The sequence below is a fragment of the Dromiciops gliroides genome, chromosome 5 (assembly GCF_019393635.1).
Source record: "Dromiciops gliroides isolate mDroGli1 chromosome 5, mDroGli1.pri, whole genome shotgun sequence".
Lineage (NCBI taxonomy): Eukaryota > Metazoa > Chordata > Mammalia > Microbiotheria > Microbiotheriidae > Dromiciops > Dromiciops gliroides.
Genome location: NC_057865.1, coordinates 126,642,201 through 126,656,645, shown reverse-complemented (window position 1 = coordinate 126,656,645; position 14,445 = coordinate 126,642,201). Strand labels below are relative to the sequence as shown.

Genomic DNA, 14,445 nt, shown 5'->3' with positions numbered 1-14,445 from the left:
TGACTGCAAGAACATATTTCAAACTGTAGTTCATCTTACCAAGTTTTAAAATTTGATAGAACTAGATTTCCTTTTGATACTGGTATATTTAAGCAATATAAAACCATATAAGGCAGCTACTCTTTTGAATATACAGTCAAATGCATTCTTCATTTTCTAATGGTATGACTAACTTTTAAAGTATATGTGACTCCAAAGAATCTTAGGGAAATTAACAAGAATTAGATACTGAAGATCCTGTTCTAAGTCTTTACAATTAATGCAAACACTGGGGAAGAATCATTTTCTAGATGGGGGTAGATTTAAATCTAGGAAAGAAGTTTAATTCTTTACACCTAAATTTCATTAAATATTTTATTTAGAGGTCATATGATGATTTCCAAAGATACAAATAGATGTCATCCAACCACTTTTTTTGTTTTGTTTTGTGTTTTTAGTGAGGCAATTGGGGTTAAGAGACTTGCCCAGGGTCACACAGCTAGTAAGTGTTAAGTATCTGAGGCCGGATTTGAACTCAGGTACTCCTGACTCCAGGGCTGGTGCTCTATCCACTGCCCCATCTAGCTGCCCCCCAATACATAGTCCTCAATAAGTATCCAGGTCACTTCGATAAATTTAATTAAGTGAACAAAATGGCACCATTTCTCCAGAAAGCATGAATGCCTGTCAAGGCTTTAATATCTTCCTTAGTACTTCACCATTAGGTCCATTCATTGAAATTTGCCAAATGACTTGTAATTAAAAATATAATTCAGCTACATAATAGACTAGCTTGAACTTGGAGCTATTATCATTTACCTGGCAGTATAAGTAGGGACACTTAAGTACCTAGGATATAGTAAATAATGGGAACTGAACTTGGCATAGCCGACCAAATGCAGAAAGCTACAGCTATGGCTGCCAAAACCCTTAAGACTCTGCTTCTGGATTTGGGATGTTGCTTGTAAGTTGCAACCTCTTTACTTTTAGACTTGAGTAAAAAAAAAAAAACCTCACACAATCATTTCAGTCATGTTCAACTCTGTGACCGATTTGGGATTTTCTTGACAAAGATACTGGGCTCATTTGGGAACATTTCCTTCTCCCGCTCATTTTATAAATGAAGAAATTGATGGGGCAGCTAGGTGGCACAGTGGATAAAGCACCAGCCCTGGATTCAGGAGGACCTGAGTTCAAATCCAGCCTCAGCTGTGTGACCCTGGGCAAGTCACTTAACCCTCATTGCCCAGCAAAAAAAAAAATTGAGGCATAAAGGATTAAGTGATTTGCCCAGGGTCATACAGCTAAGTGCTTGAGGTCAGATTTGAACTCAAAAAGATGAGTCTTTCTGATTCCAGGACCAGCACTCTATCCACTGTACCACCTAGCTTGGAAAATTTAGGGTAGTCAATGCCAGGTCAGCTGGGCATGACTGCAAGAACATATTTCAAATTGTAGTTCATCTTACCAAGTTTTAAAACTTGATAGAACTATCAATCAAAATTTTAGTATTTCTTTTTTAATTTGGCCAAAGGTGGGGGGGAGGAGACGAAGAGGACAGGCAGTTTCCAAGAAGAACAAAGAGTTCAGTTCTTGAAATCTTCCTTAGGCATAAAAACACAATTATAATAAAAAACTGCTGTTATCTGAGACTTTGAAAAAAATACTCCCTATCATTCATACAGGGAACTTTGGCTATAAAAACTGCTTCCTCCAAAGTTAACTTTTCTGTAAATTATACTTGTTGAGTCATCTGGGAGTACTGAAAGTTAGACAAAGTGAAAGGTGACACTGGTGTGTCATCAACAAGACTTGAACCCAGGTTTCCTGGACTCTAAGGCTAGCCCTCTGTCCACTGAACCATGCCAAACCAATCATTATATCATTTAAAATAATGGATCATGTACCAATCCAACAAATAACCATTACAAAAGGAAATCTATAAAGACTAGTCTAATTTATGACATTATAGAAAGTCTTTCATAAATGCATGATTATCGTATTCAAAAGGTCCAAACCTCCCATTGTGATAATGCTACGTAAGGAAAAAAACAAAGCCTGAAACAAAATCACACTGATAGAATATCTGTATAACCTGTGAAGAATGTTACATGAACAGTTTGCAACCAATCTGAAAAATGTCAAGATATGTACAGGATGTTGCTATATATAAAATCCAGACTTATGATCTCATTAGCATATGGAACTCCTAGAGAGAAGATTCTCTTCTAATAATGATCAGGAAGATTGATTCTGAAACTTACAATCTTAAATGTTTGCCTATGACACTGAGAAGTTAAACAACATCCCCAGGGACCCTGAGGCTGTCTCCAATCCCTTCGCCACCTAGTGGCCTCTCCTGTTGCACTGTTTCAATGCAATCAATGAATCAAAATTGTGATTCTCATGCCAGAGTTAAGTACAGGTAGGACTGGTGGAAGGCAATGTCCTTTTGCTCTGTTTTATATTTGCCGAATTTCCACCATATCCATTCATGGGATGATTATTAACCTAATAAAGGATTTCACAATTTAAAGGCCCCCCCCCCCCCGCAAAAAAGACTTTCCTTTTACATATTCTGTCCTATACAGCATTTAGCAGTATTCAACAGCTACTAAATCAAACAGGGATGTACCTGCTCCTCACTTTGTCCAAAAAAGGGTGGGCATGGTCTCAGCAAACCTTACTGTATTTAATTGATCGTTATCTCCAACACATCTCTGCCTTCTCCATTTTAAGGGAAATGTTATTTGCTTTACTTATATTTATTTTTCCCCTGGCCAAGCAATGTTATCAGCAGTGGTCCTAAATCTTAGAAAAGTTGGTATGATGAAGTTATATCTTCTTAAGATGGTTAAGACTCCTAGGTAGCCAACTCTTCAGTTATCAACTGTTCTCACTAGTCTGGAGAGGGAAAAATTGGCAATCTTATACAAAAAAATGGTGGGTGGTATGTTGTTGTTCAGTTGTGTGACTCTTGGTGACCCCATTTGGGGTTTGCTTGACAAAGATACTGGAATGGTTTACCATTTTCTTCTCCAAGGTTATTTTATAGATGAGGAAACAGGCAAATAGAGTTAAGTGACTTGCTAGGGGACACACAGCTAGTAAGTATCTGAGGCCAGATATGAACTCATGAAGATGAGTCTTCCTGATTTTAATCTCAGTCCTCTCTGCTGCGTGGCCTAGCTCTGGTGCTATGTTAAGTAGTCAGTAATCATGGATTTTGCACCAAAATGTTAGCTTAGATTCAATGTAGGTATGTTTGAAATAATTTTTCCATTTCTTTCAGACCAAAGTCAAGAGACAGATTTGAGGGAGAGGAGAGTAATTATTTCTGATGTTAAACAAAAAGAATCTGATTTTTCTCTTTTCCAGTGGAATGAAAAACTAAACACATAGCTGAGAGATACAATTCCGTTACTAAGGCATTAAACAACACAAACACCCCATCCTCTTTTAGGTAACAGGAAACAATGCTATTAATTTTACCTGATCACCACTAACATCTTTCATCCTCTTAATTTTACTTATCAGTACCAACTCAGCATTTATTCCACTTTGGGGGAAGAGAGGAAAACAGAAAAATAACATTTCCATAGGAAAGATAAGGAAAACACATAAAAAGGTAAAAATATTCACAGCCAAGACTTTTTTGGGGGGGAGAGAGAAGGTGGACATAAGGGGAAATAACTTTTATAAGTTGAAATACAAATTTAATTTCTATTACAACTTCAACAATATATTATTACTAAATTAACTCCATCTGCTTGAAAATGGTATTTCAGATAGAAATATTCTTAAATATCGATGGTAGATTTCAGAGTATAGGCCTCAATTTTCAAAATTTTATTCTCAAATTTACATATCCCAGATTTCATGGTTAGAGGGAATTAGGTTTATCTATACTGCAGTGGAAAAAGTACTGATTGTAGCATCAGTGAACCTGGGTTCAAATCTTACTTATGACACTACCTGTTAGACTACAGGCAAACCACTTACCTTACCTTCCTGGGGCTTATCTTCATCTGCAAAATGAGGGGGGTTAGTCTGAGATTCTTTCCACCCCTACATCTCTGACGAAGTGGAATTTTTCCACAATGGATTAACAAAGCAACTCTTGTCCAAGTACTGGTGTGACAAACAACAAACCATATGGACAGAAAGATTTGCAATTCACACTTTCAAAAAAGTTGAGTCATTTCGCATTTGTCTTTTGTTAAAACTGGTATATGTGTATGTATACATATATATATATGCATATATATACATACATACACATATATGTGCATATATACATATATATATATACACACACACACACACACATACACACACATATATATTCTTTTCTTTCTTTCTTTTTCTTTTTTTTTGGTGAGGCAATTGGAGTTAAGTGACTTGCCCAGGGTCACACAGCTAGTAAGTGTTAAGTGTCTGAGGCCGGATTTGAACTCAGGTCCTCCTGACTTCAGGGCCAGAGCTCTATCCACTGCACCACCTAGCTGCCCCTATACACATATATTCTTGAACAAAATTTAAATGTGAAAAAATGAGGTCACAAATTTTTGCCCCATAGAACATATTTTCTCTATCCTCCATGACCATTAACACTCTCTTGAGGCTGAAATTCTTCACTACCATATTCAAAGGAAATTTCATCTTTTAAAACTGTGGTAAATTGCATAATGCTATTTACTGTATATTTTCAGTTTCAACTTTTTCAGTCAAGTGTTGTAAATTCTTAAAGTGTAAGTTATCAGTAAATTACATCTGGCACAAATTTAATATATGATTCCTTATGAATGGATAGATCACTAGGATGAAAATGGTTAGAAAGAAAAGATGATTCACTTAACTAAATATTGAGTTAAGAATTTAAAGGTCAGGGGCAGCTAGGTGGTGCAGTAGATAGAGCACCGGCCCTGGAGTCAGGAGTACCTGAGTTCAAATTCGGCCTCAGACACTTAACACTTACTAGCTGTGTGACCCTGGGCAAGTCACTTAATTCCAATTGCCTCACTAAAAAAAAAAAAAAAAGAATTTAAAGGTCAAAGGCTCTAGTTCAGTAATAATTTTTAAATTTCTCAATAGTCCTTTATTTTGCCTTTGTCTTTTGCTAATAATTAGCATAATATGGTGGCATAGCTTAATTGCAAGTAAAAAATAAATATTCATAAAACATTAAACACCATTTAAGATACCAAAGACATTTTACTTGTGATTTTAATAAAGAAAATTCAAACTGCATTAAAATTAAATGAACATAACTTCACTTACAATGAGATGATTTAAAAAAAAAATCCAAACCTGAGAATGAAAGTAGTGGGTAAAGTTATTGCTTCCAAAGTTCAGAGTTGGCATAAATCACATAGAGTATATTCATATTCATTATTCTCTTCCTCCCTCTGCCCCCCCTTTCTGTCTCTCTCTCTTCAGGAACACACCCCTCGGGAACGTTACAGACTAACTCCTTATCTTTTTCTTTTGAAACTTCATCTTTTCAAAGCTATTTCATAGTCTTTACATCAAAAGTGACATCACATTATTATCTGGATTTCTAAATTTTATATACAATGCTAAGGCAAAAAAACTAAAGGATACACAGGTATGATTTAAAACTTGCAAGATAAATAGCTAATAAATATCTGGAAAATATTACATTTGCAATTCTAACAAGTTTATCAGACATTACAACAAATGTTCATAGTGGAAAACCAAGATTATTTAATAATCATTATCTGAAAGAAATTTGATATTTTACAATCCCTGATGCTATAAAATTAGCCGCTGTCCTTTCAATTTACAGAACTGAGGAAATTGATGTCGTCTATCTGTCCATCTATTTGCAGAATGTGATTTTGCTTAACTGTCTAAAACTTCAATTTTTTTAATGTGCAAAAGCATATGGTGCATTTTTTCTTGCTTTACATTCAGCTTAGGTAAAACAAACTATTTAACTTTCAATAAACATTTACAATTTCCATCTTGATTTATTGCTGTTTTTGAGCAAGATTTTGAAGTATAAAGCAAAATTTTTTTTAAAACCCTCAGATTTCTTTTATAATAAAACTGAATCTAAAATTATCTTGATTTTTCCTAAATTAAATATTTCGGAAAAGACTAACTAGAGCATTATTGGGTATTTAGAGCTATCCACTTAAAATCCTGAAAATGTATTACTCCTCTCAAATGTCTTAATAGTCATAGGCAAAGTATTGCTGATTGTAGAGTTGCATAAATGATTGAATGCACAGAACCTTCCCTGGCATGTGTTTTTTTGAAAGCTCTCAACCCACCCACTATTCTTCTCACTGATCATTTTGCTAGAAGAAATTTAAAAATCGACAAATTAAGGAAGGCATTTCATTTTCACAAATATGAGCATTCAGAATACTGGTTAAAAATTGCAGAATTTCATTAAATAAGAATGAATGATGGTCAGAGAAATACATACAAAAATAATCATTTTAAAAATCTGTTTATTTCTATGACCACACTGCTAAACCGTATCAGGTCATTCTTCAAATGACTACTACAAAGTTAACTTATTTGCATCATAAATACAAATTATTTGAAGCTGCATTTCAAATCATATACATTTATACATTTATTTTATCACTGTTTTATACAAAAAGGATTTGTTGTGCTTTTCTGCAGATCTGATCTGAATTCCTAAATCAAATATTTTAATTCTATATTTCTAAACTTTATTGTCCAGAAGTCTCCATGGGAAGTGCGGAAATAAGGTAGGGAAGGAAGTGAGGTAGAGTAGGAGGGGTTTGGGGTATTAGACTGCAAAGCAAAATTCCAGAATATATACAACTAGTCAAATACTTCTTTATTAAAGACTGATTACTGCCTTCAAAAGGGCAGTATATTAAAAAAAAAAAGTTTTAGCTCCCCCCCCACCCCAACAAGACTCTTTATTTTTCACAATGGATACATTCTTATCGCAACTGTATCTATAAAACAGTATGTTCACAATGTGTGCTTAAAAAAGACATTTCTACATCTTAAAGATGTTGTTTATCATAATGCAATCTAAATACTGTGCTTTTAGAGAGACGATAGCTTAGAAAAGGTTCAGTATGGTGGACCTATTTACAAAGTTTACTCTTGAGGTTAGCAATAAATAATCCTGATTTTGGAAGAGTTGACACTCATGCATAACTGACAAGATGGACGTATACTCTCAAAATATTTACAGAGTAATATCTCCTTCATAGCACTCCCATCAATAGCGTAAAGATAATTTTGTCTAACATTCTTCATATTGTTCAGTCTTGCTTTTGGGGGATACATCCTTCCATTTCTACAACTTCTGGCCATCCTTCATATTTGTTTGTTTCCTTGTTGTTCTTTATGTGCTACAAAAACAAAACAAAACAAAAAATACAACCACAAACCCATCATTGTAATAAAACCCATCAAGTTGATTTACAAGCTTGATTTGTCTTTGGCACAGATACTAATATGTTTATTATAGTTAAGAGGGCATGACCAAACAAATTATATTTATTAATTCCACTTAGTGTTAATAGCAAGGACTCCATTACTGAATAGCACACAGAAGTGTGCTATGTACATAGTATGTACATAATATTTATTGACTGAGTTAATAAACACATTATATATTTTTGCTGTAACTTAAAATCAAGTTCAAGTAGCTCTAAAACTAAATTCTCAAATTTGAATAAATAAATGTGAATGTAATATAAAACATGCAAAATTATAACTATTTCCCAGATTAAACGTTCCAGTATTTGTAATGTTAACTACTCACCACCCCAAAGATCAAGATGAGAAAAGTAGTCCTAAATTACCAATATTTATACCTATACTTCTAGTGCACTGAAAGCATATGAAAAAGTTTGGGGGCTTTAAAAATCTGACAGACTTTAGAAGCTAGAGTACACTATGGTACTTTCAAAAAATGAATTAATAAGAATAGTGCTCATAGAGGGTAAATGGCCACATTTGATGTCTACCTATTTACCTGAGATTTAGAGTAACTGGGATAAGATTAATTATTTTGTCAAATGCCAGGCATTTTGAATTTATTTGCCAAAATACTATATAAAAAAGTCAACACTTACCTGTTCAAAGGGGCTTTTTGTCTTGATACCTTTTCCACCACAAAAGACCCAGTTGTCTCTAAAATCAAGGTTAACGATAGCTGTACTTCCCAAGGCAGCAATCAGTAATCTTGCCTCATTAGTGAGTCTTTGAGAGGGAATAAATGAACATAATATGAAAATACCTTGTACAAAATGCATTAAATATAAGAACACTACTTCCTCCAGGAAGACTGAAAGAATAGAACAATGAAGAAAACAAAATTAAATTTTGTTGAATCCTAAAATATTGTCAGCATTTTTACATAGTCATAATGGTAGATGGGTCAGCTAGGTGGTTCAGTGGATAGAACACTGGCTCTAGAATCAGAAGGACCTGAGCTCAAATTCAACTTCTGACACTTATTAGCTTAATTAAAACTAGCTTCATTACTACCTGTGTGACCCTGGGCAAGTCACTTAACCCTTACTGCCCCGAAAAAACAACAACAAAAAAACCCCCAATTACTTTCAACTCAAAACTATTTAAGTATATACAACATAAATTAAAACAATACCTAAGTCAACAGACAGTCACATAAAAATTCTCAAACAACTAATACTTGCATGAAGAAATACTCTGCTGAAAAATATATTCATATAAAAGTTAAACACTATGCCAAACTATTAGACAAAAAACAGGTTGAGATTTTTCTAATTTTCATCCACTTTTACAGAAACTTCACAAAATACCTTTGCTTTCCCTAAGACACTGCTATGAATTTTTAACGTAGTTAGTAAATAATACAGTGGCTTCTTGACAGGAGAAATTAGAGCAACTAAAAAGCTGAATACAGGGGAAAGTACTGATTAGGTAGGAAAAAAGACAAGGTCTAAATAGAAGCCAGTCCTAAAGGCTTTTGACATCATATTTTCCTGAAGTTCCAAATGACCCACTTGTACCATCCAAAGAGTTTCTGATTAATGAAAGACTGAGGATGTGACAAGGCAACAACTACATCAGGCAATGAGTATTATTTTTTTATTTAAACCTTTGATGTCATGGTATAGGAAACTCTTACCAATGCACAGCAACAATTTTCTTTAACTTGTAGTTAAGATAGCTGTGTGAGACACTAATGAATTAAGAGGTAAGTTGTGAACCCAAGTTTTCCTGATTTCAAGTCAGTACTCGATTCATTATTTCATGCTGTCTCTGGAAACAATAATTAAGTGCTGAAAATCATTAGTAAATCATTCTTACAGGTATTTGTATTTCATTCTTGTTTTTGTCTATCAGCCTTTTACATTTTTATGCTAGTATGAGTTTGAATTTATGCTCAGTTATTTTAATATTAATATCTTCATATAAGCCTATTTAAGATGTTAATCTATATTCTGTTAACTATGTCCAAAGGGAGAACATATTTTAAAATGTAATATTATTTTTATATTATCATGTACATATTATTTTTTATCAATTCAACTGGGAGCAAAGTTAGCCCAAACTGTCTCAGGTCTGCTCAATAGCGTCTTTATTCACAAATATCCCCAAGTGAAGTTGTGGGAATGTGGGGAGTTAACTCCAACCTTTCTAGTTCCAACTTCCTGGGCCACGACAGTACTTAAGGAGAAAAGAAATAGCCTGCAAAGGATTGAGCTTGTTGTTCTCATGCTATAAAATGATAGCACATAGGGGGCAGCTAGGTGGTGCGGTGGATAAAGCACTGACCCTGGATTGAGGAGGACCTGAGTTCAAATCCAGCCTCAGACATTTGACACTTACTAGCTGTGTGACCTTGGGCAAGTCACTTAACCCCAATTGCCTCACCAAAAAAAAAAAGATAGCACGTTAATTCCACAAAGTAAACGATATACCTAAAAAGTTGAAAGATTTCCATATAAAAGATACCTACATGAAGCCTTCAAGTAAAACATAAATAAAATTTTTGAAGTTACTTTATACATTTAGGTTCTATTAGAGATACAAAGCAAAAATTTATACAAATTTTGGCTTTATTCACATAACATATATGCATACACATATGTATACACACATATGTATATGTGTATATGTCTTTGCATTATGGGGATAGTCTAGATAAGTTTAACTAAGAAATACCTGAATCACAGTAGTGTCTTTGGTTTCTGTCCTTTCAATTTATATATTTTAAAATATTACTTTGAGAGAATAAGTTTAGCCTAGCTGTTTATTCCACTAAGAGGTTCAGAAACAATCTGAAATTTAAAATTTTAAATGAATATTTTACCATGTTCTTTGCTTTCTCCACTGTTTCTTATATGTCTGATTATTAAAAGTAAAATGTGAAGCTGTAAATTGGTCTAGCCATTCTGGAAAGAAATCAGGAATTAAAAACAAACTTCTTACATATCTTTGACCCAGAGACATCACTACTAGGTCCAAAGAGACTGAAGAAAGAAAAGGATAGGTGTGTATAAAAACACTTATAGCAGCAATTTTTATAGAAGCAAAGAAGTGGAAATTAAGGGAGTGTCCATCACCAGGGGAATGGCTGAACAAATAATGATATATTAACATAACAAAATACTACTGTGTCATAAGAAATGATGAAAGAGATAGTTTCAGAGACAACTGGTAAGACTTGTATGAACTGATGCAGAGTAGAAGTGAGTAGAACCAGGAGAACATTTTAAGACAGACAACTCTGAAAGATTTAAGAATGCTAATCAATGCAGTGACCAGCCATGATTACAGAGGGCCATGACTCTGTACAGAATGACAGTTTTTAGAGCTGGGAAACAAAGGAATTTTTCCTGACTATGTGTGTATTTGTACCAAGAATTTTGTTTTTCTTTTCCAGTAATTTGATGTGAATTAAGAGTGGAGAGAAAATATTTTTGTTAATTTAAAAATTATTTTAAATTTCTTGGTTTTCATAACACTATCCTCTTGATTTTGTTTCCTGTTTGACTGCTTCCTTCTGTCTCATTTGCTAGATCATTATCCTTATAATTTAAAACTGGATTCCAATAGGAATCACAAAATTCAACATGACTAAAAGACAACTTATTATTTTCTCCAAATCCATCAATCTTCCAAACTTCCTTATTTTTGCCAACATATCTTCAAGTCAGGCAGCTAGGTGGTGCAGTAGATAAAGCTTTGGCTCTGGATTCAGGAGGACCTGAGTTCAAATTTGACCTAAAACACTTGACACTAGCTGTGTGACCCTGGGCAAGTCACTTAACCCTCACTGCCCTGCACAACAAAACATATCTTCAAGTCTCTAAGTTCATTAACCTTGGTGAACAACTCCACATATTCGATCTATTACCAAATCTTTTTGTCTCTCCAACTCAACTTACCTTGCATCCAACCATTTTTCCTCCTTAGCTCAGAGCCTCACTACATCTAATTTAAGACTACTGGAATAGCCTAATTGGTCTCCCTGCCTCAAGTCTTCATTTTCCAATTCATCCTCCACCCAGCTGCCAAAGTGATTTTCCTAAAGCACAGCTCAAATGCCATTCCTATAACTCAGACCACAGTAGCTCCCCTATCACCTCTATGATTACATATAATATTTCTGTTTTGCTTCTAAAGCCCTTCACAAACTGGACCCTTCCTATCTTTCAAACTTCTTTATACATCATTCCCTTTCACACACACACTACAGTCTAGCCAAAATGCCCTCATTGCTGTTATTCATCCATGATACTCCATCTACACATCTTTGCACTGGCTGTTTTCCACTCCTGGAATGAACTCCCTCTTCATCACTGCCTCTTAATAGTTTCTTTCAAGGCTCAGTTTAAATATAACCTCCTACACAAAGTCTTTGCTTATCACACTAGCTGAGCTGTTTGTACTTTCTTTCCATCTCTCCCTATCATCTTTTATCTATCTTGTAAGTAACTACATATGTACATGTCTCCCCATATAGCCATAGCACAGACCACAGGGTCCATGTGGCACATTAACTCATCAACTCTAGCTGTGCTCAAATTCAAGCCTCCTACAAACATACTTGCATAAGGAAAAAGGATCTCAAACTGAGGAATTTTCTTCAATTTGCTGAAGAAAGTAGCCGGTTTGTTAGTAGATATGAGTAAAGCTTATCCAAAAGTTGGTGGGTAATTGATGAGTTATTTCAAAGGTTCCTCAATTACACACCTGCCACTACAAAGTACTACAGACTCCACTTATCTCTAAGGAAAAGTCAGAAACCAATGACCCCACTGTGTCCTTTCATCAAAGTAAACAGGCTCATCAATTTAAAGTTCTTTTTACCCACTACATACTAACTTAGGGGGAGAAGGAAATTAATAGTCCTGTGGTCAAAATGTACCTTTTATATTTTCAGACATTCCTAATGAATACATTAAAATAGTGAATATGCTGAAAACATAAAAGAAGTTAGTAATATTCTAATAAACATGACTAACACTAAACCCATTCTGAATTTGACTTCTTTAGGAAAATATTTTTAAGCCTCATCTCATTGTTTTATATTCAGAAAATTAAAACATTCTATACTTTAGTATCAACTAAATAAAATGTTTAAAACTAAAGAAGTAAAAATTTTAAAACCATAAACTATGGGATATAACCCAATACTATATAGGTTGGCCAGAATTTTTCTCATAAAAACTTAAGTTTTGATCCAGTGATGAGCCCAATATCTAGCACATAGTGGGTGTTTAATAAATGTTACTGATTGAATGACTGACCTATACTTCTGCCATGTAAGCTGAACTCTCTGCTAATCCTTTCAAGGGTTGAGAGACTTTGTGTTTAAGGACTGTCTTAGTTTAATGAGCCATTAACATTCCACTCCTTCCTCCTACACGTGGATTCTAAGTATATTAACAGAAGGATAGACGAAACACTGATATTCAGCAATAGCTATTTTGGGGCAAGGTAGAAAAAGCCCAGTAACCAGTATGCCTATCAAGTATACACTGATTATAATTAAGATTGAAAAAATTTTCTCCTAAAAGAGTAAAACATTTTCTCTCTCTGCATTTGTGTACATATGTATATTAAATATATATGCATGTCTTGTGTGTTTGTATTATTATATATATTATCTCTGATCAATAACTGGCATGAATTTTCTTTCTGATAATCACTCCCACCCTTATATTTAAAGCTCTTGAATTAACAAAATAAAAATGTACCCTACTATAAAAATACTTTGTAGTAGAATGCTTTGATACATATATAATATTCATTTATTAAAATCTTTTCCCCTCTTTTTCTGTTTTTATTTAGCATTTTATTTTTCTCCAATTACATGTAAAAAACAATTTTGAACATCTATTTTTTTTTTGCGGGGCAATGGGGGTTAAGTGACTTGCCCAGGGTCACACAGCTAGTAAGTGTTAAGTGTCTGAGGCCGGATTTGAACTCAGGTACTCCTGAATCCAGGGCCGGTGCTTTAACCACTGCGCCATCTAGCTGCCCCTGAACATCTATTTTTTAAAGATCTTAATGTTAAAAAAATCCATACATACTTGGTTGCTCCATCATCATATGTTCCCATTAAAACTATGGTTCCATCTTGAATAGACTTAAGGAATTCAATAAATGGTGCCACATCTAAAGAGAACAAAAATAATTACATTTTTAATGACTGAAAAAATAAACCTGCAAAAGCAAAAGTATTTCTTGGCACTTCCTATTAGTGTGTGATCATAATAGAGAAATCACTAATATTAGTATCCTCCTGTAAATAGTTTAAATAATAACTAGGTAGACTAATAATTCTTCCAAAGTGACCTACACATACATTGTAGTAACAATTAACTGAATATACATCTAGGTCATACAATGCCCTAGTGGGAGTTGTCCGCCAGCAAAGTAGATTAGAGATGTTTTATAAAGCCCTTTGAGGGTAGGGGCTTCCTCTTATGTCTTTGTATTCTGTGTGATAACATAAAAATAGTTGTTTAAAGGTTTCTTAATTAAAGGTAGTAGTATTAAAACATGGAAGACCTAAGGCACTTAATTCAGGCTTAATCCTGTTCCAATTGAGAGGGGAATCCACTCAAGGTCAAAAAAGGTTTTAGAGGGCAAATACTGGTTTGAGGGCCTCAGAGAAGGGCAAGAAAAAGTGGGGGCTCCCAAATTTATTAGATACAGTAGTCTTTGAACACACAATATTTCCATGGGTCCTCAGAGCTGAGGAAATTATGAACAAGAGGCATTTTAAATTCAAGAGTGGGGGCAGCTAGGTGGCGCAGTGGATAGAGCACCAGCCCTGGAATCAGAAGGACTAGAGTTCAAATCTGGCCTCAGACACTTAACACTTTCTAGTTGTGTGACCCTGGGCAAGTCACTTAACCTCAGTTGCCTCACCAAAAAAAAAAAAAAAAAAAGAGTGGACTACTTGAGTCAGCTACAGACTGGTGGCACCAATTATTT

At 34.4% G+C, this 14,445-nt stretch overlaps 1 protein-coding gene across 2 annotated transcripts in view; it reads right to left on the bottom strand.

Moving 5' to 3' along the window:
* Positions 1 to 5,173: 5,173 nt before the first annotated feature.
* Positions 5,174 to 14,445, bottom strand: part of FAM3C (FAM3 metabolism regulating signaling molecule C) — a 60,543-nt gene continuing 51,271 nt past the window's right edge. For both annotated transcript variants that reach the window (XM_043968611.1, XM_043968612.1), the window contains exons 8-10: positions 13,536 to 13,620; positions 8,079 to 8,205; positions 5,174 to 7,349 (exon numbers count right to left, since the gene is read on the bottom strand). In XM_043968611.1, coding sequence (XP_043824546.1) covers positions 7,260 to 7,349; positions 8,079 to 8,205; positions 13,536 to 13,620 — 302 coding nt within the window. In that variant the 3' untranslated portion in view covers positions 5,174 to 7,259. The remainder of the gene's footprint in view (positions 7,350 to 8,078; positions 8,206 to 13,535; positions 13,621 to 14,445) is intronic.